Raw genomic sequence first — 25,968 nt, 5'->3', positions numbered from 1 at the left:
TAGCTGTGGTTGTTGCAGCAAAACACCCAGAAGATGTGGAGGTTTACGCATCGGAAACAGTGAGAGCGGTAAAGTCCTGGCTAGAAAAGGCCGGGCTGACCTTGGCGGACGCGAAAACGGAAGCGGTCTTAATAACGAACCGCAGAAAAAATAACACTGTGAAAGTGGAGGTCGGTGGACATACGGTTGTATCAAAGCCGGCTATTAAATACCTGGGGGTAATAATTGACACCAAATTGAGTTTTAGGGAACACCTAGAGTATGCATGCCAAAAGGCAGCCGGTGCCATCACGGCACTTGCCAAAATGTTGCCAAATATTGGTGAACCGAAACATTGCCGGAGGTTGGTGCTTGCGGGAGTGGTGCGCTTCGTCCTGCTCTACTCGTCGCCTGTGTGGGCAGAGGAACTTGCGAATTCTCAGAACGGAAACAGGTGAACTCAGTTTACCGGCGGATGGCTTTGAGGGTTTGCAGTGCTTTTAGAACCACATCAGATGAGGCAGTATTGGTGGTGGCAAGCATGATCCCGGTTGACATCCTGGGCAAAGAAATGAGTGTCCTGTACAATGCAAGATGTGTGGGGGGGATGCACAGCGTAGAAATGCGGCAAGGTCAGAGTCGCTTGATCTCAGGCAACGCAGATGGGACGAGTCTACGAAAGGTGTTTCTAAGATTTTCCACTTCCGTGTACGCACAAAAAAAAGAAAGCACTACTAGTATTGAATCCTTATGTTTTCCAGTTAATCCTGCCGCGGGCTGCCGTACGAGCTCACAATCGACCAAAAATGACAAAGAGTTGACGATTCTTCGTTGATATGTGGCAATGGACAAAACATGGCTCCAGTATTTCACTCCGGAACAAGTCGGGAAACCGGAAGCTGGGCGCTTCAGGTGCCTGTGACAGACAGACAGACAGAGAGACAGACAGAACGACAGACAGACAGCCTGTGAGGAGTGGCCAGATATCCCATCAGGCGCGACCCCAGCTGGTGGATTGGGGCATACCTATTGATGTGTAAATATGTGTTCATGCACTTTTCTTTTCTGACTGTACATGGGCTAGTGTTTGCTCATCTCTGGTGCGCGGACCAAAATGGCTATGGGAAGGATACCTAGAACATAAAACCACTATGAAAGACGAGAGAAGGAGAAAACTTACGGTGCGGGCTCCCGGCCGTCGATATCCCTCGACCGCAGTGCTTCGGTAGTGGACAAGTGTTTTAGATTTGGAAAAGCAAGTGATCAAGCGAAGTACCACTCTACCAAGAACACCAGTAACAAAACCGAAGAAGGATGAATTGAAAGCAGATCGCTGGACAACAAAAACATTAAAAACATCGACCGCACATATTCGAGAGGAGCAGCAACAGGAGGTACTCCAGGACCAGGAAGGAGTTCGTCAACTTTGAGATCTCCGCCAATGCCAAACATCAAAAAGTCGGGAAAGCTGGGTGCTTCAGGTATGAAAGGTTTTGTTTGCTTCTTGTGTGAGTATATTTGAATGTAGAAATATCCCATTTGTACGTAGCCCGTTATGTATATGCATTTAGCATGTCTGACTACCCACTTTAGTGTGATATTAAAAGTCAACTTTGAACTACTGTAACTTTATTTCTAATAGTATGATTTTGATCAAACTTGGGGAAAATACAATTCATATTATGTTTTATACTACTACCAACTTTCATAACTCTAAAATAAACCTAAGGGAGGTTTTACTCAATTTTCCCAAAAATATGGTAATATACTATTATTAACTTAATTTGAACAGATATCGATATGGAGAGTATTTTGAGGCATGGGCACCATACAGAGGCAGCTTCATGATTTTTTTCAGATTTTTCGATTGGGTAGTTTCTGAGAATGGCTCCGTTAAAGAAATTATCACTTTCCACCCCTCCCACTCCCCGCCTTTTTAACAAATCTCAAAACTAAGACCAGCTTCGAAAAGTACTAATTAAGACCTTTCATTTGATACCTCACATGACTATATTTGGTGAAAAAAATTTTTACACCGATCTTTTACATGTATAAAAAAGTCGGGAAACCGGAAGCTAGACGCTTCAGGTATGAAAGGTTTTGTGTATTTCTTTTATAAAGAGATTTGGGTGTGCATTTGTCCCATTAGCATGTAGCACGTAAAAGAAAGAGAGAGGAGTGCAGATTTGGCCTAGTATAACTTTGTTAGTAATATTGCGATTTTCATCAAATTTGGCAGGATCATGATCTATACTGTAGCCTACATTGCTGCAAAATTTTGTCATTCTAGGGTGAACTTAAGGAGGGTTTTCCTGTCAATTACTAAAAATTATTTTAATATACTATTATTTACTTTATTTGAACAGGTATCGATATGGAGGGTATTTCGGAGCCTAGGCACCATATAGTGGCAGCCCCCTGATTTTTTCCAGATTTTTCGGTTGTTCGGTTCACTTTCAACCCCCCGCAAAAGTCAAAACTAAGACCGGCTTCGAAAAGTACTAACCGAGACCTTTAATTTGATACCCCACATGACTATATTTGATGAAAAAAAAATTTACACCCCCTTTTGCATGTATGGGTACCCCCCTTAAATTCGTCGTAAGAGGATGTAACTCACTATATGCGTGAGCGTTCATAGTTCCCACCTTTCTACCAAATTTGGTGTCAATCGCTATAACCGTCTCCGAGAAAAATGCGTGTGACGGACAGACAGACAGACAGACAGACGGACAGACAGACAGACAGTAAACCGATTTCAATAAGGTTTTGTTTTACAAACAAAACCTTAAAAATATGGTGAGAGCAATTAGAGTGCTTTACAACAAATCGGAGCAGGAGCAACGAAATTCCAAGGGCAAGTCGAAATCTGTTGCCCCAACGGTGTCACAGGCGACCCAAGTGACACCTAATCGTATTGTAATCAACCTGCCACCAAACAAGAGAGTGCGGGAAGGAGATGTGGATCCTCTGGGAAGTCAGCAGTCGACTAAGAGGAAAAAAACCATACAAATAGTTCCGAAAAACGGAACTAAAGGCACCGAAGAGAGAAAGCAGGTCCTTCAAGTGCGAGCTCCGGCAATCGACTCGACAAAATCCAAGGGGAATGAAAAAAATGGATGGACCAAGGTAGTTAAGAACAAGTCGGGAAACCGGAAGCTGGACGCTTCAGGTACGATAGGTTTTGTGTATTTCTTAGTACGTAGCACGTAATATATGCATATATTATGTGGGAATAACCACTTTCGGATGATATTGACATTTATAGTCATGAATTTGCGAAGAAGCGACAACTTTGACGTATAATAACTTTGTTAGTAATAGTGCGATTTCCACCAAACTTGGTAAGATCATGCTCTATGTTATACCCTATATTGTCGCGAAATTTCGTGGTCCTAGCATGAATTTAAGGGGGGTTCTGCAGCGAATTACTAAAAATTATAGTAATATACTATTATTAACTTTATTTATGCAGATATCAGTGTGGAAGGTATTTCGGAGCCCAGGTACTATATAGTGGCAGCCTCCTGATTTTTTTCAGATTTTTCGGTTGGGTAGTTTCTGAGAATGGCCCCCGTAAAGGAATGGTCACTTTCAACCACCCGCACTCCCCACCTTTCCAACAAATGTAAAAACTAAGACCAGCTTCGAAAAGTACTGATCGAGACCTTTAATTTGATACCCCACATGACTATATTTGATGAAAAAAAAATTTACACCCCCCTTTTGCATGTATGGGGACCCCCCCTTAAATTCGTTGTAAAAGGATGTAATTCACTGTATGCCTGAGCGTTCACAGTTCCCAGCTTTCCACCAAATTTGGTGTCAATCGCTGCAACGGTCTCCGAGAAAAATGCGTGTGACGGACAGACAGACAGACAGACAGACAGACAGACAGACAGACAGACGGACAGACAGACAGACAGAGAGACAGACAGACAGTAAACCGATTTTAATAATAAGGTTTTGTGTTTACACAAAACCTTAAAAAGGCGAAGAAAAAGGCAAAAGTGCGAATTCGCCCAGAAGCGATTGTAATCTCCAGCGATGGAAGTTTGTCTTACGCGGAGATACTGAAAAGGTCAAAGCTGACCCCGACCTAAAAGATCTAGGCGGAAATGTCCAGCAAGATTCGAAGGACCCAAAAGGGTGACCTCATGTTTGAGCTGAAAAAAAAACAGCTTGGGGAAAACTGATGGCTTCCGAACTCAGGTTAAGAACTCACTTGGGGAAAATGTCACATCAGGTTTATATACAGTGCAAGGATCTCGATGAAGTGACATCCACAGGAGAAATTTGCACTGCCTTGATGGAACAGTTCAAGTTAGAGGCACTTGCCGAAGAGCCCATCGTGAGTTTACAGAAAGCCTATGGCAATACTCAAACGGCCACCTTGCAATTGCCATTGGACGCCGCGCAGAAGTTATTGGCGGCCGGGAAGGTTCGAATCGGATGGGTTGTTTGCCGTCTGAGAGCGCAGATTTCTCTAAATAGCTGCTTCAAGTGCCTCGCGTTTAGCCATTTTGCGAAGGCATGCACCAGCGGCTTCGATCGGTCCGATCAATGCAGAAGGTGTGGAGAGAAAGGCCATAGTGCCAAAGTGTGCAATAGGGACCCTAAATGCTTGTTGTGCGAAGGAAGTGAGGGACGGGATTACCGGCATATTGCCGGAAGTACTAAATGCCCGGAATTTAGGAAGGCGCTGACTTCAATGAAAAAATGAGGTTTATTCAAATAAACCTTAATCATTGTAGGGTCGGTCAGGATTTACTCGAGCTGACCATCTACGAATCCGAGGTGGAAATTGCCATCATTAGCGAACCCTATAGAAACCGTCATGGTGGCGTGTGGGTTATAGATTCGTCTGGTGGAGCGGCGATATGGGCATGCGGTTGACAAGCGATACAATGTACTGGGAATCAGACATACAGCAGCTCTGTGTAGGCGAAAATAAACGGGGTATATGTGTACAGCTGTTACGCCCCCCCAAGCCTCAAACTGCCTGAATTCGAAGAAATGCTTGACAGTCTTGTTCTCGATGCAAGGGGTCGTAGTCCAAGGGTGATTGCTGGTGACTTCAATGCTTGGGTTCGTGAGTGGGGTAGCAGAGAGACAAATGCAAGGGGTCGCAGTCTATTAGACGCTTTCGCGTTCTGGCCAACGAAGGATATGTAAACACCTTTCAGAAAGGGGGGTCTACCTCAATCATAGACCTAACTTTGTCAGCCCTGCACTGACACGTGGTATGTCTTGGTGCGTCAGCAAGCACTACACCCACAGCGATCACCAGGCAATCTTCTTTGGGTTATGCGTGGAGTCACTGGGCATAAGACCATCATGCCCGAAACCAAGAAAGATGTCAGGCTGGTCTGCTAAAGCTCTGGATGAGCAGACCTTCATGGAGGTGTGGTTAGACCAACCTAATAAAGCAGGCGCCTCGACGGAAAGACCTGCCCATGTGGCCCAATGCATCGCCAAAGCGTGTGGCGCGTCCTTGCCGAGGAGGTGCTTATTTCCCAGTAGAAGACGAAACTACTGGTGGAATGCTGAACTGGCCAGTCTTCGATCAGCCTGTCACCGAGCCAGAAGAGCGGCGCAAAGAGCGGTAGGTAGAATCGACCAAGGGCGAAAAGAGCACGCATTTAAGGAAGCCCGCAAAACCGTCAAGCTCGCCATTCAACGGAGCAAGAGGGAATGCATTAAGGAGCTCTGTTTAGAAGCGGACGTAAACCCGTGGGGGAGCGCCTATAGAATCGTGATGGGGCGATTCAGAGTCTTTTCACTCTTGTTACAAATGATCCAGCGGTTATTCCCTCAGCGAGAGGAGGGCATAGACAGCTTCCAGTGACCTCTAAACGACACGGCAATAACGCCAGTCACCAGTGACGAGCTGCTGGAAATCTGCGCTAGGATAGGAGATAACAAAGCTCCGGGTCCAAATGGCGTGCCGAATAAGGCCGGACATGTTCGCTGAGTTGTTCGGAGCGTGCATGTCCGAGGGGATATTTCCTGCATCATGGAAACGGCAGAAGTTGATGCTACTGCCTAAGGCTGGCAAACCTTCAGGTGAGCCAACCTCTTACAGACCTATTTGTCTTTTGGACACTGTGGGCAAAGTGCTAGAGCGAGTAATCTATAATAGATTACTGTCGGTTTTTGAGAGCCAGGGAGGTCTCTCAGATCGGCAGTATGGGCTGCTCCGTAAAGCCAGATCAACCACTGATGCCATCAAAATGGTTATTGGCTCGGCCGAAGATGCAATCCATGGAAAGGGCAGTACCAGCAAATATTGCGTGATAGTGACCCTGGATGTGGGAAATGCATTCAATCCGGCCAATTGGAACCTAATACGGGAATCTCTGGCGAAGATTGGTATTCCCGCTTATCTTGCAGCTATTGTCAATAGCTATTTACAAGAACGGAGGCTTTGGTATGACACTGATGACGGACCCCAGGAGTACGTTGTCTCCGCGGGTGTCCCACAGGGCTCCCTACTGGGCCCACTGCTGTGGAACATCATGTCCAACGATGTTCTTAATCGTACTCACGTACTCATGTACTTTGCAATTCACACCAAAACTAATATCAGTTCCGAAAAGTACTAATCGAGACCTTTCATTTGATATCCTACACGACTATATCCGGTGAAAAAAATTTTTGAATCCCTCCTTTGCATGTATGGGTACCCTGCCTTTAAACTCCACATAAATTTAAGCCACTCTGCTGCTGCTGTTTGCGTGGGATTACATAGTTCCCATCTGTCCACCAAATTTCGTTTGGATCGGTTTAGCCGTTTTGGAGAAAAATGCGTGTGCCAGACAGATAGACAGGGAGATATTCAATCGATTTTAATAAGGTTTTGTTTTACACAATCTCGAAAGAAGAAATGGCGAGCTGGCGAAGACACTCGAAGATCTGAAAAATCAAATGACATTATTGATCAAGAAAAATGGAAAGCTTACGGAGGCTGGGGAGGCGGATCCGCTATCTCCAAAGGTAAGAAAAAAGTGAAGTTTTCTTCAAATACTTCTGCAGCCTAATAGGCCTGAATTTGAAACCTTTAAATGTATCGAAGTCTCTTGTATTCTGTTTCCACTGCCTAGAGTGGGGGTTTATACATTCTGTCAGTCTATGCAGTGGGAAACAATCGAGCAAGTTCAAGGAGGAATTCCATTCTCTGTTTACGATACTCGACTGAACAGGCTGCATAATTATTATATTATAGCTGGCGACTTGAATGCTAAGCATACCTCGTGACTAAACGTCACAAACAATCCCAGAGGGGTATTCCTCAAATCTTGGATAGAGCAATACCAGATAGAGTCAGAGAGTCCAACCTGGCCCAGGGCAAATTCCTATCTGGATTTGTGCATTGCTGACGCGCACTTGAACTTTAATTTTAGGAATTCTCAACGGAAACTACCGACTCTTCCTTACAATAACGGTAACGCTATTCTTATTGAAGTTCTGTTTGATGGACGAAGAGTCCGCTTTCTGCCAATGGACAGTGGCGTTCACCGGCTGAACTTTAAACAAACATATTGGAAGAAATTCCAAGAGAGGTTTTTTCAGGGATATCGAGAGGAATGCCCACCTCTTGATGGGGAAAACGATAGTATAATACAATTGCCCCAAGTGACAGGAACTTGAGCAACGAGGAAAGACTTCAGTATCTTCTCAAGTTGGAGAACTTGACGCTGGATACAATTGAACAAGTCGTCCCTTGATTGAACCTCGCAATAATATGGAAGGATATGAAACTGCAGCTATAAAATGGTTGAAAAAAGTGAAAAGCTTCCTGCTCGCTCGCGTCAACCAAATCTCTCGGAGATATGGGGACTATCATCATCCCATATTGGTTGAGTTCAACTCACTTCTAAAGATCGCGCGGGACTTATCCGTCAATATTACGTAAATGAAGTGAACTTCCAATAACGGGAGAAGTTAAAGGGTATTTCACCAAGCGATTCAGATTCGATGTTTACAAAGATAAATACGTTATTCCGGAAGAAGTCACTAGTAACTGTGCCGAGAATTAAAGTCGGTGGCAGCAAGATACAATACCTTATTGACTCAAGTATAGACACGTATAATGGTACTGTTGATGTGCAAGGCAATTATATCGTGCTGGATGATTTTCTGAAACTTGGGGAGCACTTTGAATCGGTGTATCGGCCTAGAACGGACTTAGAGCTAACGCGACTTTCGGAAATTGTAGAACAAGATGTCCATAATTTCAAATATAGCCTGAACGGCACCAAAGTTCTCCAGTTGAGTTCCGCGTTGCAGGCTGATCTCATACCGAGTGATAATCTGCTTGATTACTTTGTATCATGTGTCGAGTTAACTACCATATTTAAAAGAGTAAACAATAAGAGATCATCCGGTATGGATGGCATTCCCAACGTGGTCCTCAGGCATTTACAAGACCATTCGTAATTATTGCATTTTGTTTAATAATTTATTGAACAATTCGTTCTTTCCAAGACAATGGAAGAAAGCCCGAGTGTTCCCGATTTTTAAAGAGTGGAAAGTATTCATCAAGTACTAAGAGCTACCGCCCAATCACTTTGGTGCCTAATATCAGCAAGGTGTTTGAGGTTTTGGTATTGAAAGCTTTGAACGGGCATATCAAGAAGAAGAAATTATTGCCGAATGCGCAATTCGGATTTCGATCTGGACATTCGACAATACATGCAATAACGAAGGTAATGTCTGATATTTACTGGCGGATTAACAATGGTGAATGCGTAGGCGCTTTCATTATAAACATGGAGAAGGTGTTTGATACCGTCTGGTTAGATGGACTGATTTTCAGGCTCCTGAAGAACGAGTTTCCCAGCCACCTCGTAGAGATGATGTGTAGTATGCTGTATGGAAAGTGCTGTCATTACGGACGGAAATCTAGTAGAGAGTTTCATGTTCTGAATGGATTACAGCAAGGGACAATGACTGCGGCTACACTTTTTGCAGTATTTGCCGGTGAATTACTCAACTCGTTCGATTTTAATAAATCTCCTAAAAGGTCGTTGGTTGTCTTTGCTGACGATCTGATAGCCTACACGGCACACAAGAACTTCAGAACATGTTCAATGATATTAAGTTCTTCACGAACAGCTGGCGGATGAAAATCAATGCACAAAAGTGTGAAACGGTTCTGTTTCGAAATTCCTATGCATACGCCAATAAGAACTTCAAAAGGAATTGGAGAGGTTTCCACATTGTCGCGAACGAGAATAGTTCTGAGCGCATTCTTCATAAGAAGTGCGTTAAATACTTTGGTGTGCGTCTTGACGAGCGTCTCCAATTTAACGAGCACGTTAAAGTCGCGCTAGAAAGCGTTCGCAGGGCATTCATGTCTCTTCGAAGACTCTTTTATGCTCCACATCTTAGCCGGAAGGTTAAGATTGTTCGCTATCTTACTTTGATTAGACCGGTGCTCACCTACGGGTGTCCTATCTAGTTTAATTTGAGTGTTAGCCAAATGGAGAAGTGATGTATGCAGCTGCTGCTGTGCCACGAATCGATGCGATCTGCTTCGCATAGCGAGAACCCTTGGATTTCACAGCCGTTCTACCCAAATGATGGGTATTTTGAGAAAACTCTCACGACAGGCTTCATTCCTCCCGAAGCGTTCGTGTTTCTTGACATGAATGGTCTAATTCTTGATTCTGCCAGTGATCCAGTTATGGATCATATGCATTGACAGGCTACGGACAACAGGATAGAATACCCCCCGAACTTGACTATGGGGGCTCCGGGATTCGACTGGAGATACTCCAGAGCGAGAGCAATTGATATTAAGCGGGATGAAAAAGAGAAATCCTGGTACTGGTGGCTGCTGGATGCCGGTTAGCGGTGGCCGTTCTAAGTTCTCCGATTTTTTTTTGGACTATGTAAATAATATAAATATTACACGGGTGTTACTTTCTCCTCTGGTCGTTATGAATTATATATTTTATTATATTGTATTGTGTTCATTTCGCTGATCAAAAAAGAAAAAAATTGTGAAATATAGGAATATCTTTTATTACATATATCATTCATTTTATTAGCTTTAAGATAAAAAAATTGTATATATTTTTGTACTAGTCTGAAGAATAAATTTAAACTTCCGAACTAGTTTTTTTAAGATATAAAGTGCAGAATTAGGTTAGGGAATTTCTTTTAATTTTTTTGTTCGTCATCAAGACAAAGCTAACCTTATATATTATTTTTCAATGTAATGTATTTTGTTATATTAATTATAGTTTGTTATTTATTAAAGAAAAACTTTGAGTGCTCACAGTGGCCATAATGTTTATTCCATTTTTTCTTGTTAGATTATAAGATTGTTTTTTCATTCAATTTGTTCGATCTATATATTATTACTGTTCAACATTTGGCTTAAATAAAAATGATTTTGAAAATGAAAATTAAAAATGTATGAGCTCAGTGCATAGAATTACTGTTTCCCTATTTTGTCTACTTAACGTAACCTAGTTTTCGCAAATTCATTGAATAACGCATGGGGAAGAACCTAAAATAATCAATAAACTGAGAATGAAACAGGTCGCGTCAAAAATGTCACATTAAATATCCAGGTATCACCCTTCAGTGGAGTTGAGTAAAATATTAAATTGTGTATTGTAGTACTCATTGTATGGGACGGTATCACAAATGTAATTTTCTTTGCGGTTAGCTATATAACGAAAGGAACTGCTATTTATCTTGCCACCAGGATAGTCGAGAGTTCCTCACTTAAAAGATAGTTATTGTGTTTCGAACAATGAACGGTGAATTAGTGAACCTGGCTACATTCGCTTACTAATAAAAAGCTCGAAATATAAATCGGCATACATAGTAAAGAGTCCTCAAAAATCCAAAGATGGTATTCATTTCGGAAAATTCTTCGGAAAACAGGATTGAAAGCATCCAAGCGTTCGGAATAGTTTATCTTTCGTTGAAGTTCCAAGGAGTGGTTATAACCGAAGACTATCGCCTGCGACACAAAATACACGTTGTAGTGCCGTATTCTATATGGGGGTGAATTTAACATACGCTCTTGCTGCCGCACTTTCGACTGAGACGAAACTTGGATTCAGAACTTGGCTTCCATATGATTGGAGAAAGAATGCGTTCCGATATTCGGTTTCATTGTTTATACAGACCGCATTCCAACTACAAATGTCGCTGCAAGATGTAGCAAATAATTTTATTGGAGCCTTGTATCTTAGTATATTGAGAAACCATCTACAGATAATAATGGAACGGTTTGCAAATGTTCATTATGATCTAGAAAAAAGTGAGGAAGAAAGTTTCCTTGACTTCATACAGCGTTTAGAGGATCACCGGATTGTATTGGGGTAAGTAGATTCTATAATAGCTTTTTGTGTTGCTTTTACTGCGGTCGAGTGTAAAGATTCTCACTCTATTTGTCTTTGCAGTCTCTTCGAAGTAATACAGAAAACTCTCTCTTTTACAATTTTCATTCAATTTATCATCTCCATTCTGGTATTTTCAACTACGGGTCTAGCATATCTAAGATTCTCACTATCGTTAACCGACACTGCAGCGGTATTAACTTCCATGGCGGCAGAAATTACAGAAATCTATCCATCTTGTTACTATTCAAACAAGTTTATGGAAAAAACGGACCAAATGGTCTTTATGCTTTACTCGTCAAACTGGATGGACTTATCACCAAAATTCCGTAAACATCTTATTATATTGATGCAGATGACGCAGGAATTTATATTGGCTGGAAAACAAATACCAGTAACTTTGGCTACTTTCATGTCGGTAAGCAAGGATATTAGTTGTAAGTTGTGCGTACGTTATTTAAGCAATTTTAGAAAATGTCATATCATATTTTTGGCTAAATTAATTGAAAGTTATAATTCTTCTCGGGGCAGTGCCCCATCCTGAGTGACTTCCACTTCGTAAGTTTCCCAAGATTTGCCTTAAGAATGTAAGGCAGGTAACGCTACATGGGAATAAGGCACAATTCTGTGAATTTCTCTTTGACGACACAGTTGAAATCTGTTTATTAAAACCAATAGTGCATTAAGGTATGACAGTCGACGAATATTATGTAAAATTTTCATAAAGAAATATTAAAAAATAAGGCAATAAGAGCAGTGTCTCTAAAAAAAGAAGACTTGCGGTGCCCCTCATAACTCACTGTAACTCAAATCACCTGAAATCAAAAAATTAAAGTTCGCTGGGAAAGTTTTTCGAATATTTCAATTTTTTACTTTTTGGGAACACTTTGGAGTACAGGAATAGTGTTCAAAATTTCAAAAGAATCAGTGCAGTAATTTTGGAGTTATGGAAGGTCTTCCATTCAGAAAATCAAATAAAAAAAAGCAAGAAAAAGTTTAAGAACGTTACCCCCCACCTTAAACACACATTTTCATCTTTAGCTTCCTTTTATTTTCAGGCGAGTGTTTGGTCCATATATCGTACGCTAAACCCAGGGGGAGGGTGTGGTGAATAAGAGAATTGAGCGGTTTTTAAGGTTTTGTGTACAACAAAACCTTATTAAAATCGATGTCTGTCTGTCTGCCACACGCACTTTTCTCCAAAACGGCTAAACTGATCCGAACGAAATTTGGTGGACAGATGGGAACTATGAAATCCCACGTATACAGCGAGTAACATAAATTTAGGTGAAGTTTAAAGAGGGGCACATCATACATGCAAAAGAGGGATTTAAAAAAAATGTTCATCAGATATAGTCGTGTAGGGAATCAAATGAAAGGCCTCCATTATTATTTTCCGAAAGTGACATTAGTTTTGTTTGAATTGTAAAGTGGGCGAGTGAGTTGTCAAAATGTACGCACTTAAAGTGAGCACCTGCATAGAGGGCAGTATCGTGCATACGCATATTAAGTTTCATGAAAATTCAACCATTAGTGTGAAAGTTATAGCAGTTCAAACTTCATCTTCGTGCGAATTAACAACATCCTAAGCCATACAAATAAGATGCTGACATCATAATTAACGAGAATAATTTAAATTCAAGTGAAATATTAAAATTGCATTCATGAAGAATCTAGTTCTCTCCAGGTCTTTTTAAGGTTTTGTGTAAAACAAAACCTTATTAAAATCGATTCAATGTCTGTCTATCTGCGTATGTCTGTCTGTTTGGCACACACTCTTTTCTCCAAAGTGCCTAAGTTGATCCGAACGAAATTTGGTGGAGAGATGGGAACTATGAAATCCCATGCATACAATGAGTGACATAAAATTAGGTGCAATTTAAAGGGGGGCTCCCCATACATGGAAACGGGGGATTTAAAAAAAAGTTCACTGGATATAGTCGTGTAGGGTATCAAATGAAAGATCTCGATTAGTACTTTCTGAAACTAGTTTTGGCGTGAATTGCAAAGTGGTCGAGTTAGGAGTGAAAATGTACGCACTTAAAGTGAGGCAGGGCTCATTTTTGGAAACCCAAAAATCTGGACCTCAAAATATGTCCCATTCCGATATCTGCTCAAATAAACTTTCTAATGGTATATTACCAACTTTCAGAAATTTACTGAGAAACCCCCATCTTAGGACAACCACGCCTACTATATTTTGCATACATACGCCGAATTTCATACAAATCTCGCTATTAACGCCAAAGTTATAGCACTTCAAACTTAGCAATTTCTCGGGAACTTACTGCTTCTAAAGCCATGCAAATAAGATGCTGACGTCATAATTAACGAGAATAATTGAGAATCGCGTGAAATATTAGATTCGCATTTATGAAGAATCTACTTCTACCTAGCCCTTTTTAAGGTTTCGTGCAAAACACTTATGTGAAATTAAAGCCTCGAAAGATGCCCCATTCCGATACCTGCTCAAATAGACTTACTAATAGTATATTTTTTGGTCTAGGCCTGCTTTAATAAGGAACTCCAGGCATCCCGGTTTTGCGCCGAGGTCCACCAATTCGATATCCCTAAAAGCTGTCTGGCGTCCTGACCTACGCCATCGCTCCATCGTAGGCAGGGTCTGCCTCGTCTTCTTTTTCTACCATAGATATTGCCCTTACAGACTTTCCGGGTGGGATCATCATCATCCATACGGATTAAGTGACCGGCCCACCGTAACCGGCTAAGAGTTCGCAATTTTTCTTGCTAAGAACCCAAGTTTCCAAGGAATATATGAGGACTATATATGAAGACTATGTACAGTAAGAGCTTTGACCCTATGGTGAGACGTTTCGAGCGGAACAGTCTTTGTAAGCTGAAATAGGCTCTGTTGGCTGACAACAACCGTGCGCGGATTTCATCATCGTAGTTGTTATCGGTTGTGATTTTCGTCAGCATAGGCCAGTAGTTGGGTGGACTTAAAGAGGATCGTACCTCTTGCCTCTACCTCAGCATCAGGGATCACTTTCTCGAGGGCCAGATTAAAGAGGACGCATGATATCGCATCCCCTTGTCGTAGACCGTTGTTGATGTGGAATGGTCTTGAGAGTGATCCTACTGCTTTTATCTGGCCTCGCACATTGGTCAGGGTCAGCCTAGTCAGTCTTATTAATTTCGTCGCGATACCGAATTCTCTCATGGCCGTGTACAGTTTTACCCTGGCTATGCTATCATAGGCGGCCTTAAAGTCGATGAACAAATGGTGCAACTGTTGTCCATATTCCAACAGTTTTTCCATCGCTTGCCGCAGAGAGAAAATCTGATCTGTTGCTGATTTGCCTGGAGTGAAGCCTCTTTGGTATGGGTCAATGATGTTCTGGGCGTATGGGACTATCCGGTCTAGCAAGATAGTGGAGAATATCTTACAGATGGTACTCAGCAACGTGATACCTTTATAATTGCTGCACTGTGTGATATCTCCGTTTTTATGTATGAGACAGATAATGCCTCGATGCCAATCGTCAGGCATTGATTCGCTGTCCCATACCTTGAGCACAAGTTGATGAGCCACTTGGTGTAACTGGTCGCCTCCATATTTAACCAATTCGGCTGCAGGCCTAGACCGGATACCGGTTGTTGCGCCGTTGATGATGATGAATAGTATATTACCAACTTTTAGATATTGAATGAAAAACCCCCCTTAAGTTCATCCTAGGGGTATTAAATTTGCACCGACGCGGAGGACTGTCTCGTGCATACACATTCCACATCCGAAATCCGTCCATTAGCGTCAAAGTTATAGCAGTTCAAACTTATCCATTTCCTGCAAATTAACAGCATCCTAAGCCATACAAATAAAATGCTGACGTCATAATTAACGGGATTAATTAATATTCGAATGAAATATTAAAATTCCATTCATGAAGAATCTACTTTTCTCTGGCGCTTTTTAAGGTTTTGTTTGCAAAACTGTGAACACCCCAACTGACATGCAGTGAGTGATATCCTTCTACGTTAAGATTTAGTGGGGGTCTCCATACAAGTAAAAGGGGGTGTAAACATTTTTTCACCGAATATACCCATGTGGGATATCAAATGAAAGGTCTTGATTAGTACTTTTCGAAGCCGATCTTAGTTTTGACATTTGTTAAAATGGCGGGAAGTGGGAGGGGTGCAGAGTGATGATTTCTTTAACTGAGCCATTATCAGAAACTACCCAACCCAAAAATCTGGAAAAAAACATGAAGCTGCCTCTATGCGGTGCCCAGGCCTCAAAATACTCTCCATATCGATACCTGTTAAAATTAAGCTAATAATACATAGTATATTGCCATATGTTTGGGAAAATTGAGTAAAACCCCCCTTAAGTTTATCCCAGAGTTATAAGGTAGTGGTACAAAATATAATATGAAGCATATTATCCCCAAGTTTGATGAAAATCACACTATTAGTAACAAAGTTACAGTAGCTCAAAGTTGATTTTACCCTGTAAATTTACTGCAACTAAATATCAATATTACACTAAATTGGGTAGTCAGACATGCTAAATGCATATACATAACGGGCTACGTACAAATGGGATAGTTCTGGACTCAAATATACTCACAGAAGAAGCAAACAAAACCTTTCATACCTGAAGCGCCCAGCTTCGCGTTTCCCGATTTGTTTGTATCTGTTGTAGGTTACAGGGCTTTCCACCAAATGATTTATTTAAATCGCTTTCTGAAAGCTAGAGGGGAATGGAATTTTTTACTATATGACACTGTCATGCGTTCGTCGCTCCTCACATCTTCTTCACAAGCGGGGTCAGCTCGTTGTAATCGGTCTCGCCATTTTATTTGATTAAATGCCTGATCTGAATGCAATCACGAGGCCTTTAAATCCTCATGCAGCATATCAAGCCACCGTTGTTTCGACTGGCCTTTTGGTCGCTTACCATTGCCTTCGATGTTCAGAGCAATCTTGGTAAGGCGGAGATGCCTTCCTCGGAGTTTCTCCATAATCGGTGCAACCCTATATCGATCGCGGATATCCTCATTTCGGATGTAGTCAAAACGTGTCACGCCACCAGTGCAATGCAACATCATGATCTCCATTAACGCAAGACGCCGTTCGTTGTCTTTCATAGTCGCCACAACACTCAGAACTATAGGGAGCGGCAGACGGATGACATTACGGTAAATTTTAGATCGGAAACGTTCGCTGATATGTCGATCACAACGAACACCAGTTGTGGAATGCTACTTCATCCAGGTCGCATTAATGCGTGGAACAATTTCATTACGCAGTTCTCCAGTGGCTGAGAGCATTGACCCGAGATATTTAATTCGCTCAGTTCTGGGCAAGTTGCTGTAGCTGACAGCGCTGAGCAATTTAAATATCTCGAGTTAATGCTATCAGCCAATGGAGAACTGCTGTATGCTCCTCACAAAGGGAAGGACAAAACCTTTTATATCTGAAACGTCAAGCTTCCGGTTTCCCAACTTGTTTTTAACAGCATCTAATACTGAGTTTGAAATTAACAATCCCCTGATATGCCGGAAATTTTTGGAAGTATAGGTTTGAGGATTCTATCTTTCTAAAGACATTGACTTGAACCATTATTATCATATATAGTTTCCTCAAATTTTTAAAATCAGTCAAATATATTTTTAATGTATTTTCTCAATTATTGGACAGGCAGTGAAGGCTATATACTCGCTGTTAACGATCATGAACCCGTCAGAGTGACGACTAGTAAAGGCATCCTTCATGCAAAAAAGGGTTCAACCTGCAGGTCGATCAGAAATGGAATTTATATTTTAGAAAGAACAGATGTAACTGGACTTTAACTTCTTCTCTCATGCACCCAATAAAATGTCTACAATCATAATTATAATAAAAGCTGTTTCGAAAGCAAATGTATATCAAATTGTTTCCATCCGCCGGCAGACTTAAGTTCCAAAAAGATTTTCGAAGCCCCAGAAGTAACTGTATGTTAAGTAGATTCCCCGAAAGTCAAGTCCTCGGCAATTACTTCTAAGCTTGTATGCTTGTTGGAGATGGTTAATGATTATTGACTATGCGAATTGATTGGTTGACTACGGGGGAAGACTTATTCGAAAAACCTGAAAACTGACGAAAATGGATCAAGCAATATAAGTGCCATTCCGCTGAAGTATCCCGTAAACACGCCCTGGCATTACATTTTTCAGGAAAGTTGGAGAGTCCTTTCAAACGCTCTTACCTCATGTATAAAACGTCATCCGTCTTATGCATTGGATGTTGAGATTGTAGCAGCATCTATTATCTGTGGTTGCCATAAATTCTTAAACCTCATCGCTTTTGGTTCCTGGCAATGTGCTTCAACGGCTCGCAGTCATGCACTACTTGTAGCTATCATCTGCGGGAGGATATGTTTTCGAACAGTTTGCCACTTATCAAGAAACGATCCCAATTCCACAAATCTACAAACATCTAATCGAATTGAAAAAGAAATTTTATGACAGGATTTCGGTTGTAGATTCTATAAAGTAAACAATAAGGTTATCAAGTTTAAACAGGTTAGTTAGGATAGGTTTTAGTTTTACTTGAAGTCCAAGCGGTTTTTAATTGCCATTTTCCTCTACATTTTGGATACATACATATAGATATGGCGGTCAAAGGGTAGTGTAGGTCCCAGGGCGAAACATAGATTGGTACCCACGAGAGAGTATAAAACCTGGGAAACGCCTGCTGAACAGAGGAGCCTGCAGAGTCGGAGAAAGATACCTTCTACGAGGCAGTGGAGCGGACCCTCGAAGCCTGTTCCAAGTATGATATCAACAGTCAGGTAGGGACGGAGCCCGTATTTAGGCGATACGTTGGCTCCTACAGCTTACATAAGGATACCAATGATAACCGACTGCATATTATTCAGTTAGCAGTATCGCACGAAATGGTTGTTGGAAGTTTTTGGTTTGCTACATGCGCCTCTTGAGATGGGACCACTTTCACTTCACTTCACACTTTCACTTTCTGAATACTGAAGCTATTCACGACACAGCCCTCCAACACACCTATAAGAGGGAAATGGATGCCGCAATAACCGCAGTCAACAGAGATCCTAGAGATAGTCTTCACAACCACTTGAAGGGCGTTAATCTCAGCTACAAGAAGAGTCAGAACGGCTGGTTCGACGACGAATGTAAGCTAACAAAGGAACGGAAGAATACTACATAACGAGCAATTTTGGATTCTCAAGGAACGCAGGCACACGCAGAGACTTATCACGAACTTCGTCGACTTCACAGACGGAAAAAGGAAGCCTGGGAGAATCAACGGGTCTGCGAACTCGAAAAGTACAGGGAGCAAATGCACCAGGCGCAGAAGGCTGAAGTTTTACCAACAAGTCAGCAGGATGAAACCTTATGCACTTCGATGCTCATCCTGCGGAGACAGAAAGGGAAATGTGTTGAGTATTTTGATGAACTGTTCGACAACCTGAATATCGTCGAGTTGAAGGTCCCGCCAACTGAAGACGATGGACAAATATTGCCACCACCATGAAAGAAACAGTCTGTGCAATTCATCGGTTTAAAAACCACAAGTGCCCAGGAGCCGATGGAATTACAAGCAAATTGGTTAAATATGGAGGCGAACAATTACACCAAGTGGTTCATCTCAACTCATGCTCAAAGTGTGGGACAATGAATGCCTGACAACTGGCAACGAGTCGTTATCTATCCCATGCATAAAAACAGGGATATCACGTAGTGAGCAATTGTAAAGGTATCATATTGCTGAGTACCATCTACAAGATATTCTCCTCTTTCTTGCTAGGCCGGATAGCGCCACACACCGGGAATATCATTGACCCATGCCAAAGAGGCTTCACTTCAGGTAAGTCAGTAACAATTCGGGTTTTTGTCTCTGCGGCAAGCGATGGAAAAACTGTTCGAATATGGACATCAGTTGCGTCCTATTCAACCTGACCCTGGAGAAAGTGATTCGAGATGCAGACGTCAATGCAAGAGCCACCATTCTCTTTAAGTACACCCAAGTACTAGCTTACGCTGACGATATCGACATCATGGGAACAACAACCCGAGATGTAGAGTTTACCTCCATCCAAATCGAGCAGGCAACGCGAGATCTTGGGCTGCACATTAATGAAGGCAAGACGAAGTACATGAAGTACATCAGCGCCAAAAACCAAAAAACCAACTACATCAATTCGCACTGGTCAAACCGAAACATTAAATATAGGACACTACAACTTTAACATCGTTGAAAATTTCTCCTACGTCAGGTCGAAATCACAGCAGGTAACAGCTATGACGATGAAATCCGCGCACGTTTGTTGGCAGTCAACGGAGCATATTTCAGCTTGCAAAAACTGTTTCGTTTACTGTACAAGACTATGATCTTGCCAGTCCTCATGTATTCCTCGGAGACTGGTGGACCTCGGGGCAAAGCCGGGGTGTCTGGAGTTCCTCACTAAGTGTGGCCTATCTGTATTATATATCTTACAAAAATTTTAATTGTTTTTAAATTCATTAAGACCATGTCCCACTCTTTCATAACCGAGCAAGATATTTTCAGAGCTTAATTTGGTAAATTTGGCTTTCATATTGTTACGAAATTTCGTGAGAAGACGTGGTGTGCGAATCGCTTTACCTATATTAAGTGGCGCAATCTTATGTTGAGTTCGAAGGAAGGCCCACCAAACAAGCGAAAGCGAGGATTTTTTACTTTTCGATGCTAGTCTTATTTCTCATATTGAAACATGTGAAACACAGCGGAGTGAGGGCTCAAAATGTGTGCACCAAAAAGCGAAACAGGTCTCGTTCTCAGAGCCAATCCAACCAAGAGGTCTGAAAAAAATCACAGTGATGCATCTATTCAAAATCTAGGCCCCAAAATACATCCCGTTCCAATAGCGGCAGAAATAAAGTACAAAATACTATAGGCGATAATATAGGACATCATTTTGGAAAGTTTGAATGTAATTCAGCTACTATTAACAAAGTTATTGAAAGTCAAAACATTGGATTTCACGTCAATGTATGGCAATCCAAGACGTGTATGACGTCATTATCATTTAAAATGAACTATATGAACGGCTTTGTGTAAAAGAAAACCTATTAAAATCGATTCACTGTCTGTCTGCCTGCCGCACGCCTTTTTCTCCAAAACGACTAAACCGATTCGAAAGAAATTTGGTGAACATATGGGAACTGTGAAATCACACGCATACAGTGAGTGACATAAATTTACGTGCAGTTTAAAGGGGGGCTCCCCATACATGTAAAGGCGGATGTGAAAATTTTTTTCATTGAATATAGTCATGTGGGGTATCAAATGAAAGGTCTCAATTAGCACACTCCCTGATATTGGTGAATTAACGTGACGTGAATTGGAAAGTGCGTGAGTAAGGAGTCAAAATGTATACACTTAAAGTGAGATAGGACTCATTTTCGTTGTTGACTATTATCAATACAGTACTTTCTAGATAAAATTAATTGTGTAAATGACTTTTTAAAAAATGAATGAAGCGTCTTGCTTCCGGTTTTCCGACTTGTTTATTTTCAGCTTTAGTTTGATTGTTTAGTTTACTTTTCAGGTTTAAAGAAGCGCAAAGTTTTGGCAGATGTCACGGGAGGGACTGAAGTGTCATCCTGAATCACATTTCTGAGCATAGATATGTACAAGCGCATGTCCATGGAATACTCGAACCTTTCGCATTTGCAGGGGAATTTTTGCGGTTTTTGGGATAGCTCTCCTCTTTGCCGATTTCCACCAGCCGGGTTCATGATTTGTCATCGCCAAATTAACTAACTCATTACCCCATCTTCATACAAAAAGGAACTGTTCAATTTGTATATGATTTAATATCGGGCTCTGAGGTTACACTTCCAAGGGGAAGTAAAATGTGGTTGAGAGCCGTTTCCGGAAACTCTGATAATGGAACTGGCTCAATTTTTTGAAAAAATATCATCCTATAAGCGTAGGTATTTATTTTATTGGGTCTGGATGGAAGGATTCGAATAGCAAATCTGCTCTAAGAGTCAACGTCATCAGCACTAAAAGGTAGCTAGTTTGTAAGAAACGAGAAATAGATGTTCCTCCTTAAACTTAGGCAGCTGGACGTTACTTTCCAACATTTTGTTAAGTATGCGATGAAAAATAAAGTCGCAGAGATTCATACAACGAATGCAGTAAATTGGAGTGTTGGTTCACTTCCGTCCCTGTCGACAGACGAACTGTCCTATGACGGATCCTGACACGAAATTCCAATTGTCGGTCAATCCTACGTTTCTATGGTGTTTACTAGTTAACCCTCTAACTTGGCGATATTCCTGTTGTTGTGAAAATCATGGTAGCAAGTTCGGCTGTATAGAAGCAATATGGTAAAGAGGGACAGGCGGGCCTGTAATCCCTATTGAACTATACAGCTCTGTAGACTTGAGACGAATATATCCTGGAATGATAATTTCCATGGAAAAATATGGACCCCCCTTTGATGGGAGGAAAGTTCTTAAATTAAAAGAAGCGTATAGGTGATGCAGACGGTTTAGGGAAGCTTATGCGCTCGGTGCATAGAATCACGGTTTTCCATCATTTCTCCGCTTAACTACTCTTCCTGGGTAAAGTCGATGAAAAACGTATGGGAAAATTCTTAAAACAATCAATAAATCGAAGGATTCGAGAAGGTATCTTTCAGAATAAAACAGGTCACGTCAAAATGTCACATTAGATATGCATGTATCCTATGTGGTTGAATATAATATTCACTGGTATATCAGAATATTCATTTTTCATTGAAGGGTTTCGTATCCCAAATGCATGTTTTCCTAGCAGTCAGCTCTATAATGAAAGAAACTGGTATTTATCCTGTCATCAGGCTTGTCCAGAATTGCTCACTTAAAAGGTGGTTAGTGTGTTTCGAACAGGGAATTAGTAAGTACATCCGCTAATAGTAAAAAGTTTGAAATATAAACCAGCATAGAAAAAAGTTAAAATGTCCTTGAAAAATTCAATAGTATTACTCGGCTCGAAAAATTCTTTGGAAAACAAAGTTGAAAGTATTCGGGCTTTTGGAATCGTTCATTTTACTTTGAAGTTCCAAGGATTAGTTATAAATGAAGACTATCTCCTCCGACACAAAATACATGTTGTTACCAATTTTATTCTTACAAATATTCTCTATTACGCCTCGTTTACCATCGAGCTGTTCTTCGTTAAAAATTTGAGACAATTATTGGAAAATATTGCTATGAATATCTGTGTGACAGCGTGCTCCGTCAAGTTCCTTGTAATTCTGAAACTAAGACCTAGCCTCATCGAAATGAATGAACACTTGAAGCGTCTGGACAGTCGACCTATGACGGATAAGCAAAAGGATAAATTGAGGAAGGAAATCAACTTTTGCAGGTTGACTTCCTTGATGGTTGTCGTGTTCTTCTTGGGGGTCAATTTAACGCATACCCTTGCTGCGGCCCTCTCGCATGGCACGAAACTTGGATTTGAAACTTGGTTCCCATATGATTGGAGTAAGAATGCCTTCCGCTATTGGGTTTCGTTGTTTATGCAGACGATATTTCAACTACAAATGGGACTGGAAGATGTAGCAAATGATTTTATTGGGGCGTTGTATCTGAATGTGTTGAGCGCCCATTTACAGATAATAATGGAACGGTTTGCTAATATTCATTATGATCCAGAGAAAACGGACGAAGAAAGCTTTCAAGACTTCATACAGTGTCTAGAGGATCACCGGATTATAATGAGGTAAGCAGGTTCTAAGCCAGAAAAAGTTTTGCTGTTTTCACTATGGTCTTGGATGGATTTTTATTCTGTTCGTCTTTGCAGACTCTTCGAAATAATACAAAGAACTCTCTCCTTTACAATTTTCATTCAATTCATCACATCTATTCTCGTATTTTCAACTACGGGTCTCATATATCTGAGATTCTCACCATCATCAACCGAAACTGCGGCAGTATTTATTTTTATGGTGGCGGAAATTGCAGAAATCTATCCATCTTGTTACTATTCAAACAAGTTTATGGAACAAACGGATCAGATTGTTTTCATGCTCTACTCGTCAAATTGGATGGACTTATCACCAAGATTCCGAAAACATCTTATTATATTCATGCAGATGACGCAGGAAAAAAAAATTATATTGGCTGGAAAACAGATACCAATATCTTTGGTTACTTTCATGTCGGTAAGCAAAGATATTACTTGTGAATTCGGTTTGAATACAATATTTTAAACAGTTTTATAAAATCTAAGATCATATTTTGGAGTCCATTATTCACAAGCTGTAATGCTACTCGCGACGGGATTGCACGCTGAGTAGGAACCACCTCGTAGGTTCTAGAACATTTGAACCTAGTTCGAATCGTCTGAAAGCAGACATTTTCGACGCCAGCCTCCTGTTATTTTCTCTCAAGTGCTTTTATGCTCCAAAAAAGGTGCACCAAGTTGACAGATGCATAATCATTTTTTGGGGAATTGACCCGTTTTTAAATGTGTGAGAACATCACTGAATATAGGCATGTGGAGTTAATTTTGACGTTGGTTGTAAATGGAAGCAGTGCCTGTGGTAGAATAAGGTCAATTACTTCAAAGACCGATTCTCAGAGATTACTCAATCGCATATGTTGTCTAGGCATCCATTGTGATGTCTGTGCAAATTAAGTTGATACTAGAATATTATTATAATACATTTGGAAAATTTACTGGGAATCTCCGTTAAGTTCATCCTAGTTCCAGAAAGTAAGATCATTCAACATATTGGAAAGTTTCATGGAAATCCTACTAATATTAGCGAAGTTATAGTAAGTCAAAATTGTTCCCTGTCGTGCCAAATGACTACTGCGTAAGAGGGAAAATGTCAGTACCATATCGAATTGAATTTCGGACATATTTAATGCATATACACTACGAACTAGTTATCAATGGAACCATCAAAACCGAAATATTTTTATACACAGCAACTACAAAATTTTTCACACCTAAAGCTTTCGATTTCCGAGTTGGTTAATACACCTAATACGTAAGCTTGAAATGAATAGCCAATGGTGTCACGAATTTTTGAGAAGAATGGATTCTATCCTCCCAAAGACATTTGGATTTCCCTTTAGTATCATAAATATTTTCCAAAAATTTTGACAACCAGCCAAATATATGTTAATGTATTTTCCCAATTGTACAGGTAATGAAGGCTATGTACACATTGTTAACGATCCTAAACCCATCAGAGTGATGAGCAGTGAGGACACCTTTTATTCAAAAGTAGAGATTTGAAGTGAAGCAACTGCGGTTCGATGAGACATATAAACATTGTTTCTCATTGAACTATTTAGGAAGAAGAGATGTAGCCGGAATCAACCTTTTGTTCTTTTTTCACGCCGTCAGTTATTTTACACAATGCAATCAATATTGTATCACTGAGTCAATAAAAAGTTTACAATAATAATTATAATAAAACGTTGTTTGAAAACATGCCTATGCTATTTACTCTGAATTACTCATCTCACTGCACAGTTACTGGAATTGCCAAAATTTCGGTAAAACCTCAGAAAACTTTTTTTTTTTGAGGAGGTGGAAATCTTCAAAAGACACTGGTCTGGACACACCAGCGTGTCGGATTTTTACCCACTTAAACCACCCCCGACTCGCTCCAATAAGGTATTACATCACGGGACGGAATCAGCTCACTCTAGCTTAATCCCATTTCTACTATACGCGGCGCACGTGACCGCGTTTTTCTCCTTTCCTCTGCTTTTCGCAATTCATCTTGAATAGATCATGGAGTTGACCGCATCCCAATTCTCTTGATATGCTACCATTTTCGGCACCAGATTTTCTGGTACCAGCACCTCTCCTAGAGTCTCCTCTAAATTCCTCCTTTCTTCCACAAATCTCGGACAGTGCTCTGGGTCCTCCGGGACTCCATCGCAATTTAGACAGTCGGGTGAGGTCTCCAATTTAAACCTGTGATGGTATTGGAGATATTCTCCATGCCCCGTGAGAAACTGGGTGAGATTATAATTAATCTCACCGTGTCGTCTCTCCAACCACTCCTTGATGACAGAACGAGCCTGTGAGTCCACCGACCCTTTCCCGAGCGTTCCCACCGCTCTTGCCATCTATTTATGGATCTCTCCCTATCAGTCTTCCTCGTTCGCGATGAGGAAGCAGTTAGCTTCGCATTGTATATGTTCGCCATCTCATCTGCCAAGATGTCAATCGGCATCATCCCAGAGATGACGAACGCTGCATCATCTGAGGCAGTCCTGAAGGCAGAGCATACTCTCAGGGCTCTCCTCCAGTAGACTGAACTCAGTTTCGTAACGTTCGTAACGTGATATTCGCAACGCCTCTCGCCAAACTGGGGTTGCATAGAGCATGATTGAGGTCACTACCCTGGCTATAAGCAACCTAGAGGTATGCCGTGGCCCTCCCACGTTCGGCATCATCATCATACTTTGATATAACCTTTGATAGGTGATGATTTGTAGCAAACATACCGCACATGTTACTTATAGGTAAGCTTCTTGTCTATCACCACCCCCAAGTATTTGATGGTCGACTTGCAAGTGATAATATGTTTCCCGATTCTAATACTGGCGTAATTTCTCTTCCGGCGCTTCGTGATGAGGACCGCCTC

At 41.2% G+C, this 25,968-nt stretch overlaps 2 protein-coding genes across 2 annotated transcripts; both read left to right on the top strand.

Annotated features, from left to right (window-relative positions):
• Positions 1–11,560: 11,560 nt before the first annotated feature.
• LOC119660456 (putative odorant receptor 19b) lies at positions 11,561–17,156 on the top strand. Its single transcript, XM_038069017.1, has 2 exons — positions 11,561–11,760; positions 17,004–17,156. The coding sequence occupies exons 1-2, from the start codon at positions 11,602–11,604 to the stop codon at positions 17,052–17,054; spliced, it is 210 nt and encodes a 69-aa protein (XP_037924945.1). The 5' UTR covers positions 11,561–11,601; the 3' UTR covers positions 17,055–17,156.
• A 5,022-nt stretch (positions 17,157–22,178) lies between these two features.
• LOC119659747 (odorant receptor 33a-like) lies at positions 22,179–24,791 on the top strand. The gene is made up of 3 exons (XM_038068010.1): positions 22,179–23,075; positions 23,157–23,517; positions 24,511–24,791. Exons 1-3 carry the CDS (start codon positions 22,306–22,308, stop codon positions 24,559–24,561), a joined length of 1,182 nt encoding a protein of 393 aa, XP_037923938.1. The 5' UTR covers positions 22,179–22,305; the 3' UTR covers positions 24,562–24,791.
• The last annotated feature ends 1,177 nt before the right edge of the window (positions 24,792–25,968 follow it).

This window comes from Hermetia illucens, chromosome 6, assembly GCF_905115235.1.
Source record: "Hermetia illucens chromosome 6, iHerIll2.2.curated.20191125, whole genome shotgun sequence".
In the NCBI taxonomy this organism is placed as follows: Eukaryota; Metazoa; Arthropoda; class Insecta; order Diptera; family Stratiomyidae; genus Hermetia; species Hermetia illucens.
The sequence above is the reverse complement of the archived record's forward strand: the minus strand, read 5'-3'. Positions and strand labels throughout refer to the sequence as shown.

Excerpts from the sequence above, each read along its gene's own strand:
- LOC119660456 (XM_038069017.1), top strand. The coding sequence starts at position 11,602 with ATGGAAAAAACGGACCAAATGGTCTTTATGCTTTACTCGTCAAACTGG. Across the intron at positions 11,761-17,003 it reads CTTTGGCTACTTTCATGTCG|GCAGTGAAGGCTATATACTC; the intron begins GTAAGCAAGGAT and ends ATTATTGGACAG.
- LOC119659747 (XM_038068010.1), top strand. The coding sequence starts at position 22,306 with ATGTCCTTGAAAAATTCAATAGTATTACTCGGCTCGAAAAATTCTTTG. Across the intron at positions 23,076-23,156 it reads GATCACCGGATTATAATGAG|ACTCTTCGAAATAATACAAA; the intron begins GTAAGCAGGTTC and ends TCGTCTTTGCAG. Across the intron at positions 23,518-24,510 it reads CTTTGGTTACTTTCATGTCG|GTAATGAAGGCTATGTACAC; the intron begins GTAAGCAAAGAT and ends CCAATTGTACAG.